At 31.3% G+C, this 24,977-nt stretch overlaps 1 protein-coding gene across 2 annotated transcripts; it reads right to left on the bottom strand.

Moving 5' to 3' along the window:
* Positions 1 to 519: 519 nt before the first annotated feature.
* Positions 520 to 24,841, bottom strand: LOC132758811 (glycogen synthase kinase-3 beta-like). 2 transcript variants are annotated; one of them, XM_060750514.1, is made up of 9 exons: positions 24,441 to 24,841; positions 21,483 to 21,673; positions 20,227 to 20,310; positions 19,601 to 19,711; positions 13,640 to 13,770; positions 12,876 to 12,982; positions 11,789 to 11,982; positions 7,916 to 8,102; positions 520 to 7,409 (listed from the first exon to the last, which is right to left on the bottom strand). In XM_060750514.1, the coding sequence occupies exons 1-9, from the start codon at positions 24,523 to 24,525 to the stop codon at positions 7,237 to 7,239; spliced, it is 1,263 nt and encodes a 420-aa protein (XP_060606497.1). In that variant the 5' UTR covers positions 24,526 to 24,841; the 3' UTR covers positions 520 to 7,236. The 2 variants fall into 2 exon arrangements, with proteins under 2 accessions (XP_060606497.1, XP_060606498.1); XM_060750515.1 differs by lacking the exon at positions 19,601 to 19,711 and adding an exon at positions 18,994 to 19,104.
* Positions 24,842 to 24,977: the final 136 nt, after the last annotated feature.

Below are 24,977 nucleotides of genomic sequence, written 5' to 3'. Positions count from 1 at the left end.
TGACCTAGTATTCAGGAAAAATAATGTGCTTAAACAATGGTATTATTCAAATAAATCTGACCATTAAAATTGTGTGTTTTTTATTACATGCTTTTCGGTTGTTTATAGAAATATATCAGTGATATAAAACTGGTAATTTCACTGATTGAAACAGTGAAATTACCACTTTGGTAATTTCACTATATGAATTTAAGCCCCTTATGTTGTTTCAGTGAAATACCAGCGTGCACAGTACTGGGTACCAACTTAATGACGTGACGTCATAAATGACGCCACGTTGTATTATTATTTGGCGCGCTTTTCATTCAGTATTAGGTTTAATGTCTTTTTAAAACGTTTCTTTGTATGTAATAAAAAGAAAATTTGTTTAGTTTAGTGTAAGATTGAAATATATTTCACCTTGTGAACACCAAAAGTTCATATTTCACTCGTGGCTGCGCCACTCGTGAAATATACCTTTTGGTGCTCACTCGGTGAAATATATTCCGATCTTACACTGAACTAAACAAATATCCTCTATATAATAATTATCCTATAAATGATATTTAAAGAGTTATTTTATCACATGTTAGACTGGTTAATGTATATCTAGGATATACTATTTTACCAGAATCTACAGACTGTCTATATTTTATATAAAAAAAAACATAATTAAATTTTATTGCCATTGAACTTTCACACTTTTTTTTTATTAAATTCAAAAACTTTTAAGAATACAGGGGAAAAACAAATGTGTGAATTTATTTTTTAAAAAATGTTCCTTTGGTAACGGACAGACGAACATCCTGTGAAATTATTGTGTCAGGAATATTATTACTGAAAATAGAAAGAAATGAAGAGAGAAACTTGTAGAACAAAGATGTGGAAAATTAAATGATGAGATGTGAAAAGGAAACTAAAAAGAAAACCTGGCAGTTATTCTTGCTTAGCATGAAGTAAAAACAGAATATATCATTCAACAAGTTTTATATAAAACATGCATTAAAATACATGACCAACATTCATCATCCAACAAAACAACAATTTCTCATACAGTTAACCTTATCTCATTCATAAAACAATTGTTGGGTTTCTGCAAGGTATATATCCATACCTGTAATTGTAAACAATGGGTAAATAAGCATCCATTGTCACATTTACATTTCTCAAGATTTTATATCTCTATGAAAATCACAGTAAAGATATTAAAGGTCAGTCCCTAACAACAATTGTTAAAGAATGATACATGTACATATATAACACCGCCAATAATTCACATTTACACACTTGAGTTCTGACTGTGCACATTTCCTATTTATATCAAATTTATGATTTTGACTCGCATGTACTTGAGATATAGCACTTGTGAAAACACTTTAACATCTTGTCTGAATAAATTTTGGTTGTCAACCCAAGGTCAAGTATCTACCTTGTAAGATACAAAACTACATTATAACTCCCTGTTACCATTGATTATATTATATTAAGTAAGTATACATTTACATCCCTTTGTCTCTTAAAATTTTTACTTTATCCAAGAAGCTTAATAAATAAAATACGACACTTGAACAAATAAATTGGCAAATTACTAAGTTATAAAGCACAGATAAACTTCAACTCAGTGTAAATGTGAATATTTTTCTATATTAAGTCCAGCAGTCACATTTTGAACAATATTCAAAGCCTTGTATCAAACTATTATCTATTTGTATGGTAGTATTACTCATATATAAAATAGAATGCAGAAACTTCGGGGAAAAAAGCTTTATTCACTTGGGACTATTTTTTAAATTAGTCATATCTGACAAGAACAAGAGCTGTCCGTAAGACAGCGCGCTCGACTTTTTTAGTGCTTGCCTATAATACAAAACATTGACAGTTAAGGGCCATAATTCAAATAAAATCTTTGACAGAATTACCTTCTCCTGGACATGTTTGGGAATCATGATTGTAAACAAGTATTCCAACTTTCAAATTAATATCTCAAACAGTTCAGTCAAAAAGTGGACTGGTACTAAAAACTTTACCAAGATTCTAAGTCGATAAAAGGCCTTAATTTTTAAAACAAATCCTTGACAGAGTTACCTTCTCTTGCGTACAGATGGGGGTAATGATGTGAAATAGCATTAAAAGTTTCAAAGCAATATCTCAAAGGGTTAAGGCAATAAGTGGATTTTACCCATATTCAATGTATTTTCTAAGTCAAAAAGGGGCATAATTCTGTCAAAAACCTTGACAGAGTTATGTCCTCTTGTCTGTTGATGAAGGTCGTGATGGTAAACAAGTATGGTCAGTTTCAAAGCAATACCTCCAATGGTTTTGAAATAAAGTGAGGTGGTACAAAAAAACTTAACCAAGCTCAATACACTTTCTAAGTCAAAAAAGGGCCATAATTCTGTCAAAAACCTTGACAGAGTTATGTACTCTTGTCTGTAGATGGAGGTTATGATGGTGAACAAGTATGGTAAGTTTCAAAGCCATACTTGTAATACTTCTGAAATAAAGTGGGGTGGTACGAAAAACTTAACCAAGGTGTGACGCCAACGCTAACGCCGACGCCGACGCCGGGGCGAGTAGGATAGCTCCCCTTTTCATAGAAAAGTCGAGCTAAAAATTACAAATGTTTCTATAGGACACAGATGTTAATCCATCCTAATTCCACAGACAGACAGCAGGTCAGAAAGATAAGGGAAAATTGTGCCCCACTTACTCCCAGTGGGGTTCTAAAAACCTCTTTCATATTATTACCAGTAAATACTTGACACCAAAAATGGAAATTTACAAAGCTTTGAACATTATTCAAAAAGAAGCATTTATCATAGTATGACAACTGTACACTAGCATGTAATGAGTACACATCCCATCATATACAATATAATGGTTACGAGATTTTATTGAGCCTGAAACAGTTCATAAATACAATAATCTAGCATACAAACTGTAACACAATTTCTCTATGTCCCAGATTCACAGTCTGCAGATTATACTCAACAAATAATACAGTTAAAACTAAAATAGTGCAACTCTTAATTATAAACGGGAAAAACAATTTGACTATTTAACAACAGAAATGTTGCTCTTGCCTTATTTCAAATACATGTAAAAATACTAATAAAACTAAAGATGCAACTTTTACAGTCAGCAAAATATCAAATCATATATACTGAAATACATATATCATTACAGCAAATATTCTTTACACCATTTCTTCACTGTCATATTAATTGCTTGTACTCTCAGATAGTTGTAACTGAACTGTGAAATACTGCAATTTCAGAAAGAAGAAATTTTGTGAACATGAAGAATGTCAGTTCATGTAAAAACTATAAAATTATTGGAATTTTTGTACTGACGTATCTAAAAATAAACACATTTTTCCTTTTTATAGAGACTTCTGTTTACACAAATTACTTTAATTATATTAACAAATCAGAATGGGAGAGAATTATATACACTTTGTTTTCTGTGTGGTAATTCTACATTTTAATCCAAAACTCAAATTGTACTCAATTTTGATATGATGAAACATATTAAATAATGAAGTGAGAGAGCAGAAAGGTGATGATTGCGATATTATAACAAGACATGGTTCATTTCACATTTCTTTCTGTATAATGAAACTTGCTCCAACATGACTACTCCCACCTGGTTTTACAAAACCACATGATCATGTATCAGACATTGGATAATACAAACCTGATATGTTCATCTATATTATATATCTAGTCAACATCTCACTGGCTTGTCTGAAAAGTTCTACAACTCTCGAGAAACCTAACAGACTTACCAGAATATGTTCGGTGCTTAACAAATAAAAGAAAAACAAGCTTGTTAGAAAAGTTCTAAAACTCTCGAGAAACCTACCAGATTTACAAGAATATGTTTGATGCTTGATAAAGAAAAGAAAAAAAGAAACAAAAAAACCTTTACATTCTGCTGGTTGGAGTTTTTTGGCTATGGGTATTTTTTTCATTTTTGCTATCAAAGAAAAAAAAAATCATTAAAGTGTTATTTCACTGTGATAAATATGTACATAAAATATACTGCTTGTTGTTTAAAAAGAAATACCAGCCACTTCAAGTCAGTCAGCTGAATAAATACTAAACTATGATACCAAACTACAGACATGAACTTTCTATGTTTTAAAAACAGACTAAAAATATCAAATTCACAAAATAGCATGAGTGAACACTTGCAATTTTATGTATATAAAATGTTTTTGAAATCTGGAATATTGAAAGTAGTTAGTGTAAACAGTGAAGACAAACCAAATCAAGTAAAAAATAACAAAACAACAGTAAGATGAAAGTTAAGCCAGGGTATACACAAAGATAGTCTCTATGAAAACATTTTCATTTTTATCCAATTGATGTGCTTTTCGAGAAGGCAGGACAAATGTTAAAACTAATAACAATACAAAATGACACTCAGGACATTTCTTGTTTTGCTACAACTGTACATATAGAGAACTAATTTTAAAATCCAGAAAAATCATAATTCAATTAAATATTATATAATAATACCATCATAAGGTACCCTTCACAGATACAAATACACTTGTTACTACAAGAATATATCTCTATTCTTATAAATTTAAATTGTTTATGAGGTGAACAAGTAGACATTTTATCTAAGAAAATGTTTTGTTTCAAAAATGCCACCAATTATCCATTTCAAATACGTATTATTTCAAACATGCCTGTAACTCATAGATTTACACTATATACACATTATATAAGTCATAATTCACAGTTAAACCATAAGCCGAGGCTTATGAAGCATATTGCTGGCAGAACATTCATAACACATGTCTTATTTCAGGAACTATAAAACAAGTCATAACCACAGACCAATGTGAGTGATGTGACACTAAGCTGGTTCACTATGTATCTGCCACCCTCTTATACTAACTGTATGTACTGTGCAATGGTTTAAACCCATTACAACAAGTGTACCAGTCACATAATTTAAATCTGTTTATGCCAGTCACATGACTTTGAACCAAGTTAGCCAGTCACAGGACTTTAAACACAGTGAGCAAGTCACATGACTTAAAACCCAGTGAGCCAATCACATGACTGTCAGTCACATGACTTAAAACCCAGTAAGCCAGTCATATGACTTTAAACCAAGTCACATGATTTTTAAGTCAGTAAGCCAGTCACATAACTTACAACTCAAACAATACAGTTGGTATGCTACAGTAAATCTTGATTCATCACATTTTTAAGTTTTAAATCCCATACAACAAGCTCCAAGAACAATTGAGCCGCGTCACGACAAAACCAACATAATGGGTCCGCATCCGCGCAGTCTGATCAGGATCCATGCTGTTCGCAAACCCACTATGTTGGTTTTGTCGTGACACGGCTCAATTATATTACTTCAAATATTAGCAATGTGACCATAATAAAATGGTAACTTTTCGGTAGAACCTTTAAAACTAACAAAGTTTAACTAAACACCTAATTAAAATTTTGAAATTTTAAAAATGAGAAAACGTACATGTAAAATACCCCAAAACAAGGCAGTTTATGCCGACGATACACCAAAATACTACAAAAATCTGCTATCACTGTATAAAAACTGAACAATACTATCTAAATACTTCTTCAGTAAAAATCATACATGAATATTCGATGTACAACTTGACAATAATTTTCATGTCTCTGGATTCGACACAGATATTAATTAACCTTTTGTTCTTGGTGCAGACCATATGAGCCGTGTCATGACAAAACCAACATAATGCGTTTGCCACCAGCATGGATCCAGACCAGCCTGCGCATCCGTGCAGTCTGATCAGGATCCATGCTGTTCGCTTACAGACCCTATAACAAGTAAAGAAACTGCTAGCGAACAGCATGGATCCTGATCAGACTGCGCGGATGTGCAGGCTGGTCTGGATCCATGCTGGTCGCTAACGCATTATGTTGGTTTTGTCATGACACAGACCATATATCATCAGGAGATCTAGTCGAATACATGAAAAATTCCTTTAAATCTTTTTTTAAAAATAACTGATAACTGCTATTATATGTCTAACACATTCATTTAAATATAGAAATAAACAATATTAGACATCTGCAAAGTTGATGAAAACTATCAAAATACTTCATTCATCAGTCATTTTTAGAGATGCTGTTGTTTTTTCTTTCTTTCTTCATAAAAACAACAAATGTCATAATCTTTACTTTCTATAAATAAAACTAGACTAGTAAAAACACAAATTATGCATATATATAAGATTTAAATAAAACAAAATATTCAAATTCCTTTTACAAGTATTTCTTAACCTAATACATGTTTCTTAAATTTGTTACACTATAAGAAATAAAATATCCCTGTATGCTGGAAAGAAATATCAAATATTATACGACTTTTAACATAAAAATCTTTATTAGATGAAGGTCCTGCAGATTGTTAACATAAGGTGATATATAATGGTTAGCAAATGACACACATGTTAAATATCATAGATCTAACGTTCTAATTAAAAAAACAAACAAACAACAACTTTTATTCTTTCGTTTGTGCGACAGTTGTCAGATATCCTCGCAATCCTCAACTACACGTGTCGTATACTCCTCCCTGCTGCACCAGCACAACAATTATCCTCTATACAAGTCCATATATACAGTGTATAATCCTTGGTTCAGCTATAAGTATGTTCACAGATTTATTATAGTTCATAGAACAACATGTTCAGAATCATTTATATATATAAAAACAGTTTATTACACAAGAGCACATCAGCACTTGTCTTACTTGTGTTAATTTAAAGTGACTATGTAATTTTTTTCTTCTGTCTGCTCAAATCCTGAAGTCTCTAATTAAAGAGTTCTTCAACAGGAACTAACACTGTCCTGTTCTTATTTTTTGGTTCAACTGTTATGTTAATTCTGCATATAATCAATTAGTAGACACCACATAAAGAGTTCATATTTCCCCCACTGTTTAAAATACCTCCAGCTATATTTTACCATAAAAGTCTGTATCAGGCATCATAGTAAGAATGTCTCTGACAATAAAACACAAGCACAAAAACATAAAGTCCAGCACATACCATCAATACACTGATGTTCATTCCTAAAATAAATTCCTTCATTTCAGAATTTCTCATAGTAGTATCTCACACTATGTTGCTAAACCCTTCATAAGGGGGAATTTAAAACAATATTGTACAAGTACCATAAAAGTTGATGAAATAAATACATTAAGAGAGCAGCTCCAAATGAAATCACTATAGAGTACAGCTCATGCATTTCCTCCAGCAGCACCCTGAGATGTTGATGTATCACCTGCAGGATTACCACCGCTCTTTGAATCCATGTCTTGTCCCGAACTTCCACCAGGTTGAGCATCAGAACCAGATGTTCGTGCATGAGGAGGTATCAGTGTTGCATTCAAATGAGGGGCAATTGACAGCTCTAAAGTAATGAAGAGTTATATCACAATCAAAATACCATGGAAGTTATTACATAGAAATCAATAAGAAATATCTTCAGTTGAAAAACACATATAAACATATGAATGTTATTGTAAAAACATTGTGTTATTTTGTGTTACCTTAACCTCTAGTTTGAATCAGTATTTTAAGGTAGCTTTCATTTTATGCTAAATGTATTAAGAATATCTGAAAACTACATCAAAAATTAATGTGAAGACTTTGCTACTATACTGAAAGTATTCATTAGCTTTTTATTTTAACAATTATATGTTAAGCCCCTTACTAGCTGAAATTTCTGAGGAAGTTTTCTAAACATTACCAATATTATTAATTTCCAATATTATTAATTTGACCATTAAAATATGGTTTCTTCTTTCCAGTATAGAAAACAATTAACACTGCAGATAAAAGTAATGTAATTTTTCTTGATGCACTGTAAGGAAAAGACAGACTAGAATTGTTATAAGATAATATTTATACAATTACCATGTGGAGAAAAGTTAAACAAGACAGGCAGTTCTCTGCCGTTAGGTAATCGAGTGCTCGGCTCCCTCAATTCATCAAAGAAAGCGTGAGCACAGGCTTCTAGAGGGGAGATACGTGCTGATGGGATATATTCTAGTAGACGACTAACTACTTGTATAGCTTCCGGTGGTGTACGTGGTCGGAACACCTACAAACATAAACATCTCAATAAAATATCAATCCTTTATATATGTGAAATTTAACTTTTAGCTTTTTCATTTGAATAGAAATCACTTCAAATGAAGATTTCATACATTGAAGATTCACCAATACTGTAAAGGTCATACAGCTAATTTTAAGCTTAACTGGTGGAGGAAGATCTCGGGCATGAGCAGGTTCCTGCTTAGAACCACCAATATTCCATAAGCTTAAAGTTACATTAAATAAATATGTAAAAATAATTTTGCCGTCGGCCTAAAAATCAAACATTCTACAGTTTCATTAACCTGTTTAATAGTTTTGTTGTAAATCTCATCAAATATTGTTAATAAATTAGGATTTTAAACGGGAAACCCCACGGTAACAATAAAGTTCGTATACAAATTTTAACATGCAAATGAAGACTATAATGAGCTCGTGTATGCGCTACGTCACAGTTTTATAGTTGCTATCCGGAATACAGCAAATGTGATATTTTCTTGTGCAAACACACTTTAACCATTTAAGCTTCACGGTGCACTAAACCTTGGGTTCAGTAAAAGTAATCATCTCGTAAAAAGATTAAATTTGTATGAAAACATCCGTTACAATGCGGAAATATACCGTTAAATTAGGACTGCTACTTATAGTCATGTTTGTTGATTTAATACTGATGTACAGATGATCCGAAGGCAGAGTTTCTCATGCAAACTGAAATTGTACTTCCAATTTCGCCACAATGAGGTTACCTATTTTTATGCCAATAAAACTCATTTTGGTTGTTTGGACACTAAAATAAGACCTGGGGTCGATATAAAACCCAATTTATTAATAAAATGTCGCTATGTAGTTTTTTATGAAATTTATTAAATGTAACTTTAATGGATATCTTCCTCCCATGAACGAAACTTAAGTCCCTGATAGATTTGAATCAACAGCATTAGGGGCAAGTGACTAAGTCAGCAACCTTAACCAATTAGCCACAAAGTCCCCTATGGACCACTGCCACTGTGGCAACCCCTATACCATACAATAGCTGACCCTTAACCTTAAGATTCTGGTGAGTTAAAAATATTCTTACATCACTCGCTCAATTATACTCCTAAACAACTATGAACTGAGAAAGTGAATATTATAAACATCTATTTTTGGAAAAGACTATGACCAGACCTGGGGTAATCATTAACTGTAATCATTGATTTTGTAATTGATTACATGATTACACTGTAATCATCATGTAATTGATTACCTTGCCCAAAACTGATTACATTAATTGTAGGGCTGGGAACGAATAAGGAATTTGATGTTCGAATATTCGTTTTCCATATTCGAATATATTCGAATATTCGTTTTTACAACATTTGTTCCAATATTTCTCTTTGACGTATACGTATCCGAAATTGATTGCGTCGAATACTATACTACTTTAATACGCTTTTAATAATCCACGATTAAAAATACCTTTATTACTACGTCAGCTTTTTTTAAAAAAATTATATATTGTTATTCGACATATACGTTTACAATTTGAAATAAATTCATAATTTGATTGCCTTTTGTTCAGTTAATCCTATTTGTCTTATTAACGGGAGGTAACTCGCGTGATGATTGACAGTAACATGAATCATCGTAACCTCTTAGCCCCAATAACAAATAATTATATTGAAACTTAACTTGTATTATTTTTTATATTAATTTATAATTTTAGATAAGATTTAAAATATTCTTAAAATAAATATAGCTATAACGCAGTAAATATCACACGGAGTGTAATATCTACGGAATAAATATATTCTGACGGAATATAGACACTTCCCATGCTTTCATAACCGCCGATTAATGCGTGCCTATTTATTCTTCTCCACAAAATTTAAGACATTGATTAATAGGAAAGATTATAGCACAGAAAACAATAAATAAGATAATTAAAATCGGGAAAAAATCTAAACTGTTAAACAGGTAAATTGCAAAGTGTGAAACGGAGCCCTTTTGATCAACTAGACCCCACAGTTTTCACAGTTAATTGGCGATAATCGTTGACACGTGTCATACAAACGTGTGAACACCTGGTCAAATACAGGTCAAAGGTTTTATTTACGATATTAATTGAATTTGAAAGTAATATCAAATTATATTTTTCAAATATTCGTATTCGTTTTTAAATGTTCGAATATTCGGTAGTGTTTCGAATATTCGAATATAATTCCCGGCCCTAATTAATTGTAATTAATCAATTACAGCTTAAATTCAGTCAGTAATTATGATTACATTTTGATTGACATTGATTACTTTCAGATTTTAAAAGGAAACTATTTAAGTTCAAAGGATGCCTTTATTTTACATTATACAGTTTAACTTTTGTTTTTTAGTTATACAGTAAAAATCCTCAATTAGACTGATAAAAGTGAACATTCTTATCATTGCTTACATACTTTAAGACCATGGTCTACTTTAGTCATTTTGTATGAATAAACAATATGTTTATTTATATGTATCTACAAATACATTATAAAAGAAACTATCAAAGAATGCTTTGATATTTAATCTGATAAAAGGAAAACATATTTCTGGAGAAATTTAACGTTAATTTTACAGTATCACTTATTATATGATGTACATAAATCAAATGAAAATTTAAATGTTCAAAAAATAAATGTGCTGAAAGCAACAATGTACCACTCTAAAATTGACCTTCTCACCTAATTTCATACAATAACCCAATAACAGTTTTTCACACCTTGTGAAATCAAGTGTCATGCTAAAGAGCATTCAAGCAGATCATAACAACAAATTTAAGATCTAGATAGTTGTTGACTTCAATATCAGTGATCTCAATAGTCACATTAAAATTAAAACAAAAAATTGGACTGACTAATAATGGTGGTCTTAAAAGTGAATAAGCAGGGGGTTAAATCTGGATCATGAAACCATTGACTTAAAGAATCTTTTTAAATATGGTCTTAATAGCAGGGTGGTCTTAATTCTGGGGTGGTTTAATGTACATTCAATGTAATCAATTATCAATCAATTACTCTCTTAAAAGTAATTGTAATTCAATTGATTACAGAGGCAAATGTGAGTAATCAATCATAATCAATTACAATAAAATCTGAAAGTAATTGTAATTTAATCAATTACTGATCAATGTAATCATCCCCAGGTCTGACTATGACCAAAAAGTTTAACTAATTCAGACATGGAGACTAATGACAGCAGCTACAGCTTCAAGTTCTTCTTTAAATAGTGGGACTAAAATAATGCTACTTTAAATCAATATGCTGAGGAGGGATTTTATATAAAGATGGTTAAAAGACAGCATATATATCATGAAAGGTTTGCGAATATATTAAAGGTAAATAATATTCAATCATTAACCTTTTTATTGGTTAGAGTAACCATGTTAGTAAACCACAAGTGTACAACATTATACTGGGAAGTTCAATGTTCTCGAAATAATTTGGCCTATTATACCTTATAATCATGATTTTTTTCATACAGACAATCTATTTTTACTGACTATTTAGTCTTTCTAGTTATTTATAGGAACATAATTCCAAATTGGGCTTCGAAGGTGAAAATAACAGTTCACACAATGTCTATAAAAAGTTAATCTAATTGGGTGAAAATTTGATCAGACATGTGTCAAATGGAAAATAAGCCGTACAAAAAGTGATAATAATATAATATACCACCTACCTTTGTCCATGGATGTGCTTTGATTTGTGGGAACTTAAATTCTGAATAATTTGGGTTCATCTCTCTGATTTGTTCTCTAGTTGGTGTACCGAGTACTTTAATGATTTCTACAAGCTGATCAACACCACTATCACCCGGGAATATTGGCTGTCCTAACAATAACTCAGCTAGAACACACCCTGCTGACCATACATCTATAATCATAAATTATAATACTGCATGTTTGTTACATCGCTTTTCATTGGATAAGCATGACGTTTATATAGTTTTAAATACACGGCTGTTGTCGAATCATGAAGAATTCTTACTTTTTTCTCTAAAAAATGATGTTTGCTGTATTATAAATTTGTTATAAAGATTGTTGACAGGTTATATGGCCGTATATAAACGGCTGTTTGCAATATAACCCTCGCCTAGCGGCTCGGGTTATATTTACAAACAGCAGTTTATATACGGCCATATAACCTGTCAACAATCTTTATACCTAATAATATATGGGTAACTAAGGTTTTTTAACAGATGATATCATAAATAGGTAACAAAGGTTTCTAACAGAGGAAAAATGTTCAGATTTGGAATTTTACAAAACAGTATCTACATGATGGGACTGGAAATATTTTTGGAGATAAGTGTTCCATTAAGAATTTGTATGCAAACTTTCAGATCATTCGCCCACTTCGTTTTTCCAGAGTAATTATTCTAATTGTGAAATAAGCATGAAAATATAGTTTTAAAATAATTACTTAGTATATTTGTTAATTTTCTTTTGTTTATCTTCCTCTTTTAAGTGCCCAAGTTTGTCTGTGTAAAAAATTCAAATTTTATGTTTTTAGGCTTTTGCACCTAAGTGGTAAATAGATGACAACCTTTTAGCCTATTTAAAAAATTTTGGATTAAATTATAGATTTTTGACAAATACTTATATCATATGTTGGTACTTCAAAATCAACTGATCCCTATATTGGGTCATCTATATACTGAGATAAGTAGATCATTTATTAACAGATAGATATATTCTTCTACATCCATGAAATAAGAGGAAAAACTGGACACAAACTTCAAGGATCGTGACATTATATTGACATACCTATTTGACAGGTGTAATCTGTAGCACCAAATATAAGTTCTGGAGCTCTGTAGTACCGGGAACATATGTATGATACATTTGGTTCACCTCGCACCAATATTTTGGCACTAAAAAAATTGTACAACAAAAGTACATTAATATTAGCATAGATATCAATGGTTCTTTTTTAGCCATAAAAATAGAATAGAAAATTTTACAAATTAGAACACACTTGCTGTTAAGGTTTACCTGCTCGAACAGAATTTCAGTTCTGTACAAGCTAGCAATAACTTAACAGGGTTCATGGACTCAGCACTAGGCTGTGTTCAATACTACCATAGTTTTAACTTCGCAGCATTAATCTGATCATTTGAAAACAGCGGAGCAGCATCTATGACACTATGTTAGTGTCAAACAAATTATCACAGGGTAAATTCCGCCATACCAAGAACTATTACTTAATTCTGTACATCTCTATATTCCTAATGCTCTGTCTGCAAAGTTAATTTACTATACAAGAATCATTCAATTGTTCTAAAGACTGGAGAAATTTATATTTCTGGGTGTCGGCATCATAAAAGATCATACTATCTACAATATTGTTGATCAAGTAAGTAATCAATTAATAAACTTATTCTTCTTTTGATCATCACATTTTCCTACAGTGTAAAGTTTTTCACAAAATGTAATATTTTATATAATGTGAAGTAACTCACAAAGTAAAAGTACAAGCTTTTTATAAAATTGTTATATATAGACAGAATATAATGACAGTCTCATCATACCTTCCGAAATCACAGAGTTTAAGAACACCTGTATCTGGGTCAAGTAGAAGATTTTGTGGTTTAATATCTCGATGACACACCCCCTGTGAATGAATGTAGGCAAGGCTCCGGAACAACTGGTACATGTAAAGCTGTAAATATAACAATACATTATAGAGTTACATATGTTACTTGGAAATATCACCTTTAATCCATCACTCTCATTAATGAATAGAGCTTTGTGAAGTTACTGTTGCAAGCTGCTTTAAGCTGTATGGTAAAACTGAAAATACATAAAATTAAGTGCTACAGGCAATAAAGAAATTATACAAAACAAGTTACACAAATGAAAATCACAACCTTGACATTTGGGATATGCTTTAATAGATAATTATATGTTTTGTGTATTCTTATTTTCTCTACTGTTTACATTAGGTAACCTCTAATTTTTATTAATGAAATAAGCCAAACAAAATTCTTGATAAAACAAACAACACAAGGTTGATAATATTATAAACTATACAGGAACATATACATAACTATAAAGGAAACAAAACATACAATTAAACGTTTAAAAGCCAGCCATTAAAGTCAACATTAAGGCAAATCATGAAATGTCAGATCATGTCAATTCATTAGAGGAAATCATTAATGAGTCAAACCATCTATGAACTAAGTTTACTGAATAAATATATGTAACATTTAGAAGAAATTCCTTGTTGCCTTGCCCTTCTAAATCTTTTAAAAAGAAACAGTTCTTCATTTATAAAGTCAAATTTATAATACTGGAAACTTACAATTTTTAATAACCTCTAAACCATCCCAAAACATACAGAACTTAGTAACATAAAGCAATATCTACAGTCTAGTTTACAATCTACAGAAAGCCTTCTATCATCCCACTAAACAAATATGCCACTGTTCTAACAATAAAATGAGCCGCGTCATGACAAAACCAACATAGTGCGTTTGCGACCAGCATAGATCCAGACCAGCCTGCGCATTTGCGCAGTCTGATCAGGATCCATGCTGTTCGCTTACAAACCCTATATAACAGTAGAGAAACTGATAGCGAACAGCATGGATCCTGATCAGACTGCGCGGATGCGCAGGCTGGTCTGGATCCATGCTGGTCGCAAACGCACTATGTTGGTTCTGTCATGACGTGGCTCAAATGTTCTACACATGTTACTTTTTGTATCACTTTGTACACTTTCTTTAAAATAAAATCAACTATATTTCTTTAAAACAAAATATCAAACTTTTAACTTCAATATTGGACACTCAAGTCTGCAATGTTCTCTTTTTGATATCTTATTCCCCCAAAAAAAGATTTGGTAGGTAGGAATTTTCCTGTTTTATATATATACATATATATATTTTATCTGAAACAGAACCCAACTTTTTGTCTTGTTATATGCAAAATAAACTTATGAGCTTTTAAAGAAATCAAAGAAAATAAGCCTAAAATATATAAACACATCTTACATGAAACATTTCTTTTAAAATATATTATTCATGCCTATTATTCCATGACATGTTGCTGTAGAACACAACAAATCTTGGCTACAGTTATAATTAAAATTAAACATAATACAATAAAAAAAAATCATACATACAACACTAATGTCTATAAAACATACATGTATATATTACACATAGAGAGCAGCTATGTAGCTTTGCAAGCATAATATGTTTAAGAAAATATTGAAAGCGAGGCTCTCCCTTTATCACATCTTGTTTTTGTGATGTATTTCTAATATAATTTACTTCTACATGTACAGTAAACTCCGCTTATAACGAACTCATTGGGACATTCAAAATATGTTCCTTATATCCAGAGTTCCTTGTAAGCATATAGCGAATTAGTTCCTTGTATCAGGAGTTTTTATAGCGAACAGATTTACATATAACGAACTGATTGTTAAACATCGTCCGCCATTTTAAAGAGCATTTGATTAAGAATAATTAATCATTTATTTCTTTTTAAGACACAATACCCGAGAGCGTACATTTTGGAATTTGAAAATCCTTTGCTATTTGAATTTTAGTTTTACTCCCTTTCTCAATTTTTCATAAAACCTCATATTTTGTTTCTTAATTCACTGTACTGTACTGTGCTTCTCGTTTTCTTTCAATGAATGAGAATAAACAAGATTTTCCAATTTTCTTCCTTTTATATTGAATATCTTCTATTATATTTTAAGGGTGACTTTAACTAAAAATATATAGATTTCTTTTCATTTCAATAAAGCATACTTTGTAGTTTTCTATGGATTATGTTTGCAAGCATGCGTGATTATGTTGAAAACCGATAATTATTTTACTCGAGCAAACTATTAAAGAAAAGAAATTATAGGATAAAAGGAATTACCGTTTTATCTTTGTGACAAGAACTCAAGCTAGAATATCCTAAATAGAAAAATATTACATACTTCTTTACAAATTCATTTTCATAGATATATTGAATTACATACAACAATAAACGGTACATTCCGCGAGTTTTATTCCGTGCCAATGAAAACGAAAGTTGAAAATGCGGGATATATTTACGAATAGACGATATTTAGAGTTCGTTATAAAAGTGTAATTTTATGCACTTTTAACTAAATTGGGACTAAGAAATGAGTTCCTTATAAGCGATAATTCCTTATAACCGTGTTCGCTATAACCGTATATTTTTATATTAAATAAAGAAGGGCAAAATTCGGGCCAAAATAAATTGTTCCTTATAACCGGAAGTTCGCTATAACCGTGTTCGCTATAAGTGAAGTTTACTGTAGCAAGTAATAGTGACTTTTACTAACTCTGAAATTGGGACTGCCCATTTTTTGGTTACAATTTAAAATGAATAAATTCTAAAATAAACAAGAGGGCCATGATGGCCCTGAGGTCGCTCACCTGTATTTAGCCCCCCCCCCCACCCCCGGGCCAATTTTACCCAAGGGCTTTTATTTGTTTATTTGAACAGACTTGGTAGACACCCATAAGAAGATGTTTCATGCTAAACATCTAAGTTCTAGCTCATTGGGTTTTTTAAAAGAAGATTTTTAAAGTTTTTACTATACACATATAGTTAAAAACAATGACACCCCTGGGGCAGGGCCAGTTTTGACCCCCGGGCTTTTATTTGAACAAACTTTGTAGATATTTACTTAAAGATGTTTCATGCTTAATATCTAAACTCTAGCTATTTGGGTTTTTTCAAAGAAGATTTTTAAGTTTTTGCTATACACATATAAGGAAAATCAATGACCCCCGGGGCGGGGCCAGTTTTGACCCCAGGGCTTTTATTTGAACATACTTGGTAGACACCCATTAGAACATGTTTCATGCTAAATATCTAAGCTCTAGCTCTTACGGTTCTTTAAAAGAAGATTTTTTAAGTTTTTACTATATGCATATAGGGAAAATCAATGACCCCCCGGGGCGGGGCCAATTTTGACCCCAGGGCTTTTATTTGAACAAACTTGGTAGACACTCACTAGAAGATGTTTCATGCCAAATATCTTAGCTCTAGCTCTTTGGGTTCTTTAAAAGAAGATTTTTTAAGTTTTTACTATATGCATATAGGGAAAATCAATGACCCCCTGGGGCAGGGGCAATTTTGACCCCAGGGCTTTTATTTGAACAAACTTGGTAGACACTCATTAGAAGATGTTTCATGCCAAATATCTAAGCTCTAGCACTTAGGGTTTTTTAAAAGAAGATATTTAAAGATTTTTCTTTCGGTTGCCATGGCAACCAGAGTTCTGCATGGAATTAAATTCTTTGAACAATTTTTAAAGGTGACCACCAAAGGAACATTCCTGTGAAGTTTGGATAAATTGGCTCAGTGGTTTATGAGGAGATGTCATTTAAAGCAAAAGTTTACGGACGGACGCCGGACGGACGGACGCCGGACGAAAAGCGATCACAAAAGCTCACCCTGTCACTTTGTGACAGGTGAGCTAATAAATAAATGGATTGATCTGTCATTTTCACTGTTGCACGAAGATTTAACAATTTTTTCTTCCAATACCAGTAACAGATTTTGTCACTTTTTCACATTACACAAAAATTCTAAATAGTTTAACATTATAACACCCTGCCCCCGTCACGACAACTAAACATTAGTATCATTGAAAAGAAATTAATGCTTCCAGGACCGAAATAAACATATTACTGAATCTAATCTACAACTTGTACAGAAGTTAGGATTTCTTGTTATAAAATGTCACTATACAAGACTTGTTCTCAAAAGGATTTTTTTATAGTGGACAGTCTCTGTAAAAAGACGTTGTCACTTGTTCAAGTAAGAATTTGTTATAATCAAAAGTCTCTGTAAAAAGACTTGCACTTGTTAGGATTTATTATAAAGTACAGTACATGTACCTGGTATACAACTTTTTAATGAAGATTTGTTATAATACAGTCATAGTAAAGATTAGTTACCAGTAGCTATACAAGACTTGTTCTAGTAAGGATTTGTTAAAATGGACACTCACTGTTAAAATACTAGTTCCAAGAAAGAACGGATATATATACGAATATATAATAAATCAAGCTTTAAAGTCATGCCTAATAACAAGACAATCCAATATTTATTATATGAATCAAACAAAATTGTATCAACAATTTAGTTTCAGAAATCTTATACAGAAAACACATTTTATCCCTCTCTATATGTATATCAGAATTTTATGATCTAAAAAACGTTTCATGACAGTTAATTTGCCTATACATGTAATTTACTAAATATAAATATTCATTCTTTAAAAAAAAGTTCTGACAAAGTAATATAATAGATACTTCAAAGCATCTTAAAATATATAATTATGTTTTGACAACACTCTATAAATAAAAAATAATTAACTCCTGTGTAGTTTCACAAGATTTCATTTAAATTCCTGGTTTTGATGAAATGACATCAAATTATATAAATGATTTATCTACAATGTAACAAAGTAAGATCAAAATTGAAACAATACCTAATAAAAATTTATTTCACAACAAATCTGTTAGAAGATTAAAGTAGAGAGATAATGTTTGCACGATTCAGAGAAATGTTAATATTGTAAAATAAATTCTGTATGAGTCAATAGAAAGAAAAAGCAGCTGTTTGCTGAAATATTAGTCACAATAGAAAGTTAAATAGACAATAATATGTCACTGATGACTAGAGAATCATCAAAGGGGAGAAAAAAGATAAGTGTTCATACACAAGGATCACCGGCAACTTAACTTCATATAGATAACCTCTCACTGAAAGTTGCTGTGCCCCGAAGTCTATACAAGAGTGAAAGTGACAAGTTTGGGAGTATCTCAGCATTAAGTCACGGTGCTTTAACCAAAGCCTAGGGTGCCTCAGACTGAAGGCTTGAAGCTATACATACCTTAATAAAAAGCATTGGGATTGTTTGCTTATTTTTACTGTAATGTCGAGCTACCCTATACAAATTCTCTGGAACATATTCCAAAACTAGATTCAGGAAAACCTCATCTTTCTGAAAATGTTACAAACATATAAACTTGAAAAGAACAGTTATGTTAATGTAAGGGAACTCCAGTGTTGTGTTGACAGAAATGAGTTCAGTTTGGCAAGACAAGCAACTTAACTTGATATCCAATGATAAGAGAAATCTCAATTTCCTGAGCAAGACATCCTAAGTGTTATGCCTTCTCAAGTTCAGTTGAGTTCTAAACATTTTACAAAAAATTTTTAAAACCTTTATTCATTGCTTGCCATACAAACTGTTCATTTCTGTCCAGATTTCAATACAATGCTGAGACTTCAATTATCAATGTGCATATGTTTTGTGTTATCTAAAACAAAACAACAATATACAAGATTTTGCATTTTTTGTGGGAATTGGAAGCGAGAAATCAGATGATTTTTTTTTCAAAAGAAAACAAAAATCTAAGTATCAGTCTCAGTATTGTAATGAATATTGTTAAGTATTACTGGAGTGCCCTTTAAACACATGAAATCATGTACAGTACCTTGATGAAGATAATGGGTATTGTCTGTTTGGATTTACTATAATGTCGAGCAACTCGGTACACTGTCTCTGGTACATACTCTAGAACTAAGTTCAGGAACACCTCATCTTTCTGATGACAAATAAACAACAGAGGCAAACACATCATAATAAACAATATATAAACTCTCTGAAAAAACAATTGGCAGTTTTCCAACCAATGTAAATATTATTTAATTTCCAAATTTTAAACTTTATGGAGTTCTTATTACAACAGCGTACAATTTTTACAAAGATTTGAAGTACATACTTTCACATAAGTATATAAATAAATTTTGACCATGAAACTTTCAATAAAATTTATATTTCATTAACAAATAGCTAATATATAATAGTTTTTGTGAACCATATTGAACACTGGTCATAAACCAAATGTATTATCTATTAATTCAGTTGTTATTATAATAATTGAATATAACAGAAGCAGAATCTTCTTTTGTTTCATTATTTCACAACAGACAGCAAAGTGTCTAATATATTTATATAATGATCTGTGGAAGCTTTTAATATCTCAGAAAATCAGACAAAGCATGATGTATGTCGAAGATCACCAACTTTATGTATATACAGGTACATGATGTATATTACCTTTTCTCCAGCTGAATAGAAGAAATACTTGAGTTTGACTATATTATGATGTTCCAACTTGCGCATTATCTGTAACTCTCGGTTCTGTAATCATATTAGAAAAAAATTCTTTAATTACAGTGTGGACATATAATTGTAATCATATTAGAGAAAAAATTTCTTTATTAACAGAGTGGACATACTTACAAAGTCAAACAAAAAGATACAATTCAAATTGGGAATTCAACAGTTACAGTTATGAGTGTATCAATAAACATTTAACATGAAAACAAAATAATTTCTTACAAAATATAACAATATAATATAATATGATTGCATGGAATCATCTTTTTGTTGTAATTTTTGTTTCATCTCACTGACAATAAATGTATTATGTAAGACTAGATGGTCATAACTATTCTATTTTGATTGTTACATAAATCAAGTATTATTTTCACTCATAAAAATGTTTGTATTCTATCAAAATTCAGCTGATGTCTACTTCTAAATTCCTTTGCAGTGATTTTTCTACTTATATAACAGACTCCGAAAAAAGGCCTCTTCCCAATTGAAATTTTCTTTAAAATCATGCAGTTTTCCCAAAAATCTGAACTTAAACCAGCTTTTTTACTTCCCAAATCAGCAATTTTAGCGATAATTTTTCCCAAAATCAAGAGGCTCAGGCCTCTTCCCAATTAAGTGAGAAAAATCACTGCTTTGTAATTGATCATAAAACAGGCTTCTGTGGTCTTCACATCATGAAAGCTTCTCTCACTTTTACATACAGTACGGGAGGTCAAAGTTTAAAATGGTATTATTTCAATAAGCAGAAGGGAGCTTAAAAGTGACCCAGTGCAACAGACTTTGTCCACACATAAAACTATAATGATCTATCTGATATAAATTTAAAGGACATACAAAAATTTTGAAAATGATTCAATACTCTGGAGGTTTATTATTATACAACAAGTCTTAACACCTGGACAAGGCCATTTTTGAGTAAGGAAATTATTTACTTTTTAAATTTTGTCGAAAAAACAGGCAATGCTACATTGTAACATTACATGATGCAATGCCAGAAGTGTTAAATCATTTCTATGAAATTTGATATCTACCATGTGGTGAAGGAGTTGTTGTTAATTGTGGATGAAGAAGAACAGCACATGACAAACATCAAGCCCTCTTTTAAGCTCACCTCAGAGCACATTGTGTTCAAGCAAGCTTTAAAGTGAACACAATGTAGTACAATCCATGGCATTTAAGTATGAATAACTAACCTTAAAACGTTTGTCTTGCAGAACCTTTTTGATTGCAACAAGTTCTTGTGATTCAACTAATTTTGCTTGGTAAACAACTCCAAAGGAACCATTTCCAATCACTTTAGCATCTGTATATGACACTTCTTGTGGTCTGTCATTACCCTGTCCTGCCGTAGCAAGAACAGTTGTCACCCTACTTCCGTCTTTATCTGAAAAGTATTTTATAAATTAAAATTAAAGATAAATTTATTATCTTGTAATTCACACCTGTAAGCAAATGTATGGCAGCTTTTGTATGTCTAGCAAAAAACAAATATAATTGCAATTTACAAAGAGAAAAAAATTACCACTTTTAGATTTAAAGGGAATATGTTGATGAAAATATTAATACCAGAAAGCCAATATGTAAAAACTTGGTTGCTGATGCTCAGATAATTCTTTCATACATTTTGTCAGTCTATACTGCTTTTACTCTGTTGTTTTACTTTGAATTTGCAACAAGAATTAAGGAGCCTGTTTTGCAAAATGTGTGAAAATGCAGTCGACAGTAGTCTATGGCATGAATCTATAGCTGTACAGATGGTCCTTTTTTTTATACATGCACATGAAAAAGCTTGGGTTCCAGTTAACCTTGGTTATTTGTAAAAATATTAAGAATTTAAGTATACTCATTTCAGTGGTCTTCTACTTTATCAAGTGGACACTTGTAACTTATCCTACTGGAGATACTACGTTATATTCTTACTTCTTAGAGATGAGTAAAATTGTTAACATTAAATGAAACTGTCTGAAAGATCACTGTGATTCTTACACTACCATTTATTAGAGCTGTCATTGATTCAGTCAAAGGCATATCATCGATATATCGATATCGGATTGCAAACATCGACGATACACCGATATATCGATATATTTACCTCTATTTCACACTCATATTTGTCTGCATTGTTTTAGTAAAAAAAAGTTAACACCTTCTTTACATGAACTGATGATGTGTTTTGTTCATAAATGTCCTCTGATCATATTTTGCATATATTTGTAGTGCTATGAAATATGTAAATTATCAAATAAATATAAAACTGAGTATTAACTGTGGTTATTCATTTACTGGCCTCCATCCATATCTATACACCATCACACTAAGCAGAACACTTCAATGACTAAAGTTACAATATGGAATCACTAGTTCACTTGACTATATACAGAGTTCAAACTTAAATGTATATTAACTAGAATGACTAGTTTACATGACTAGAGTAGAAAAACATAAATATTACATAAAAAAATCAAATTTGTGCATGAGTTTTGTATGTAGATGTTAAATAATAGTGACTGAAGTATTGACACTTGAACACAGTGGGCACAAAACACAGTTGATAATAAGGATGCAAAGGAATTTTATTTTGAAATTATACATTTCTGGAAATAACTGTAATTTAATAGGAATTTATCAAATTGAAATACAATTTTATTGACTTTTTATGACATTTTTGTAATTTTACTGTTCATACAGAACAAGGATTTGTCAAACCATTGTTATGCTTATTTTATTTACATACATATTTATTTATTTATTTTGTAAATGTTAGGAATTTTACAAATTATTTTATTGTTTAGTAATAGCCTACTGATTATATTGTTTTTACAATCGGTGCTGGCACTTGACTGGTGTTTAACCTTGCCCCAATCATTGTTTACGATGAAGATGTGATCTCAAATTAAATGAATTGCCACTAAATGGCAGTCATACATTGAATCTAACTTGGGATTAATTTTGAGTTAACAACCCCCTTTTCATCAACAAACCCAAAATGTTCCTAAATGGGAATTGGCTTTGAAATTTTAGCCTTCTTTTTGTCCCAACAATTTTAATGTTTCAGCCATTTTAAAGTGTTGCTAAGATATGGGCATAGTCTAAAATATAGACAATTCTGAATGATGAATCTCAAATCAAGACAGTTTAAGTATAATGATAATTGATTAAGATCTATTGGATTTTTATTTTCAAATTATTCTTTTAAAATTGGATTGTTTTGTATATATAATTTTCAACACAGAGAAATATGTTTTTTTCTGAGGTGAAAATACAGCTACCATACAGTAGCTGTCCATTTAGTAGTCACGGTATAGTTTTAGACATGTCCTTTTGACAGGGCACCTGTTTCCGTTTAAGTTTTGAGTTAATTTTCGTCTTTTCCACAGGTACTTTAAACAAACTATTTTTAATGTACTGTATGGGCTTTATATTTTAGTAATTTCTAGGCTTTTAGTAATTAGTAAAAGTATCGATTTTCTAAAATTTGAATCGATAATCGATCGACAAAAAAATATCAATGATACATCGATATCGCTTCTATCGATGACAGCTCTACCATTTATTGCTGTTTTACATGTTTTAACAATAAATTTTGTCAATTAGATTACCAAAATTTCAACTTAAAAGATCCTAGACTGGCTAGAGTAGACCTGTAAATTAACTAATTATACATTATTAAAGATGACACAGTATTTGTACAGCTACGATAATCAGGCTATAACAGACAAAGTTCAAGATATTGTACAGCAATCAATTTACACAAAATTGAGGACTTTTGTTTTACTGCAAGGATGAACCGCTTCATCACGTATAAAATATTTGACATTAATTTTGATATCTGTATGCATGATGTTCAGAATTTATAATAATGGCAAAACAGCTGATGATTGTTAGTTTTAATAAATTGTTTGCAAGCATCATTAGAAAATAAATTATGATAATGAGCTTTAGCTTAGATTCACTCTTAGGATTTAGCTTACAATTATGTCATTAATTAATATAAAGGTGCATCTTGGAACTATTTACTTACTTCTGCTGTTTCATACATATTTGATAACTGCATTTAAAGATAATGTAGTCAGCAGCATCACCAAACATGGTATCCAAGATGAATGACCCAGATTTACAGACATTTGACAGACGCATTGAACTATACTTACTAATCGTCTTCATTCCTCCAAATGGTGCAGATCCACCAGCTTTTCCACCTTCAGCAAATGATGTTGTCCGGGGCCTCCCACTCATGGCTGGAAGAAAGCTAGGAGGGGGCGAATCTGCTCATGAAGTATGGTTTCTTTCGTCATTTACATCAAGTATGGCGGCCAAAAATTGAGAAGTGTTATTCGACAAAATTTGGATTGGAAATCGTATTTCCTGATGAAAATAATCCTCCGTTTACATGTAGGGACAAGGCAAACTTATTCCTGTCGTAAAATATTAAAGACTTTTTATTGTATATATATTAAAGGAAGAGCAATTTGTCCTTTGACACCGTCAAATTATCCGAAAATCGTTTCCAATGGCTGTTCTTTGCTACTATTTCCGCTCGGAAGTTTCCGTTGTTCCCGTCACAGCCGGTCAAACACGTATGCCAATGAAAAACTTTTGTCACTTATCGGTAATTTCCGTTAGTTTCCGGCAAGACAGTTTATAGTGACGTCACTAATTATACATGTGTAAGTACCTTTGTGCATTAA

This window comes from Ruditapes philippinarum, unplaced genomic scaffold, assembly GCF_026571515.1.
Source record: "Ruditapes philippinarum isolate M1 unplaced genomic scaffold, ASM2657151v2 ctg300_1_1_1_1, whole genome shotgun sequence".
NCBI lineage: Eukaryota > Metazoa > Mollusca > Bivalvia > Venerida > Veneridae > Ruditapes > Ruditapes philippinarum.
This window is presented reverse-complemented; position numbering and strand designations above follow the sequence as displayed.

Coding starts and splice junctions, on each gene's coding strand:
- LOC132758811 (XM_060750514.1), bottom strand. CDS start 24,525: ATGAGTGGGAGGCCCCGGACAACATCATTTGCTGAAGGTGGAAAAGCT. Junction 13,771..19,600: donor TACCCATTATCTTCATCAAG/GTACTGTACATG, acceptor TTATATTTACAG/CTTTACATGTACCAGTTGTT. Junction 7,410..7,915: donor GTTTAACTTTTCTCCACATG/GTAATTGTATAA, acceptor TCATTACTTTAG/AGCTGTCAATTGCCCCTCAT.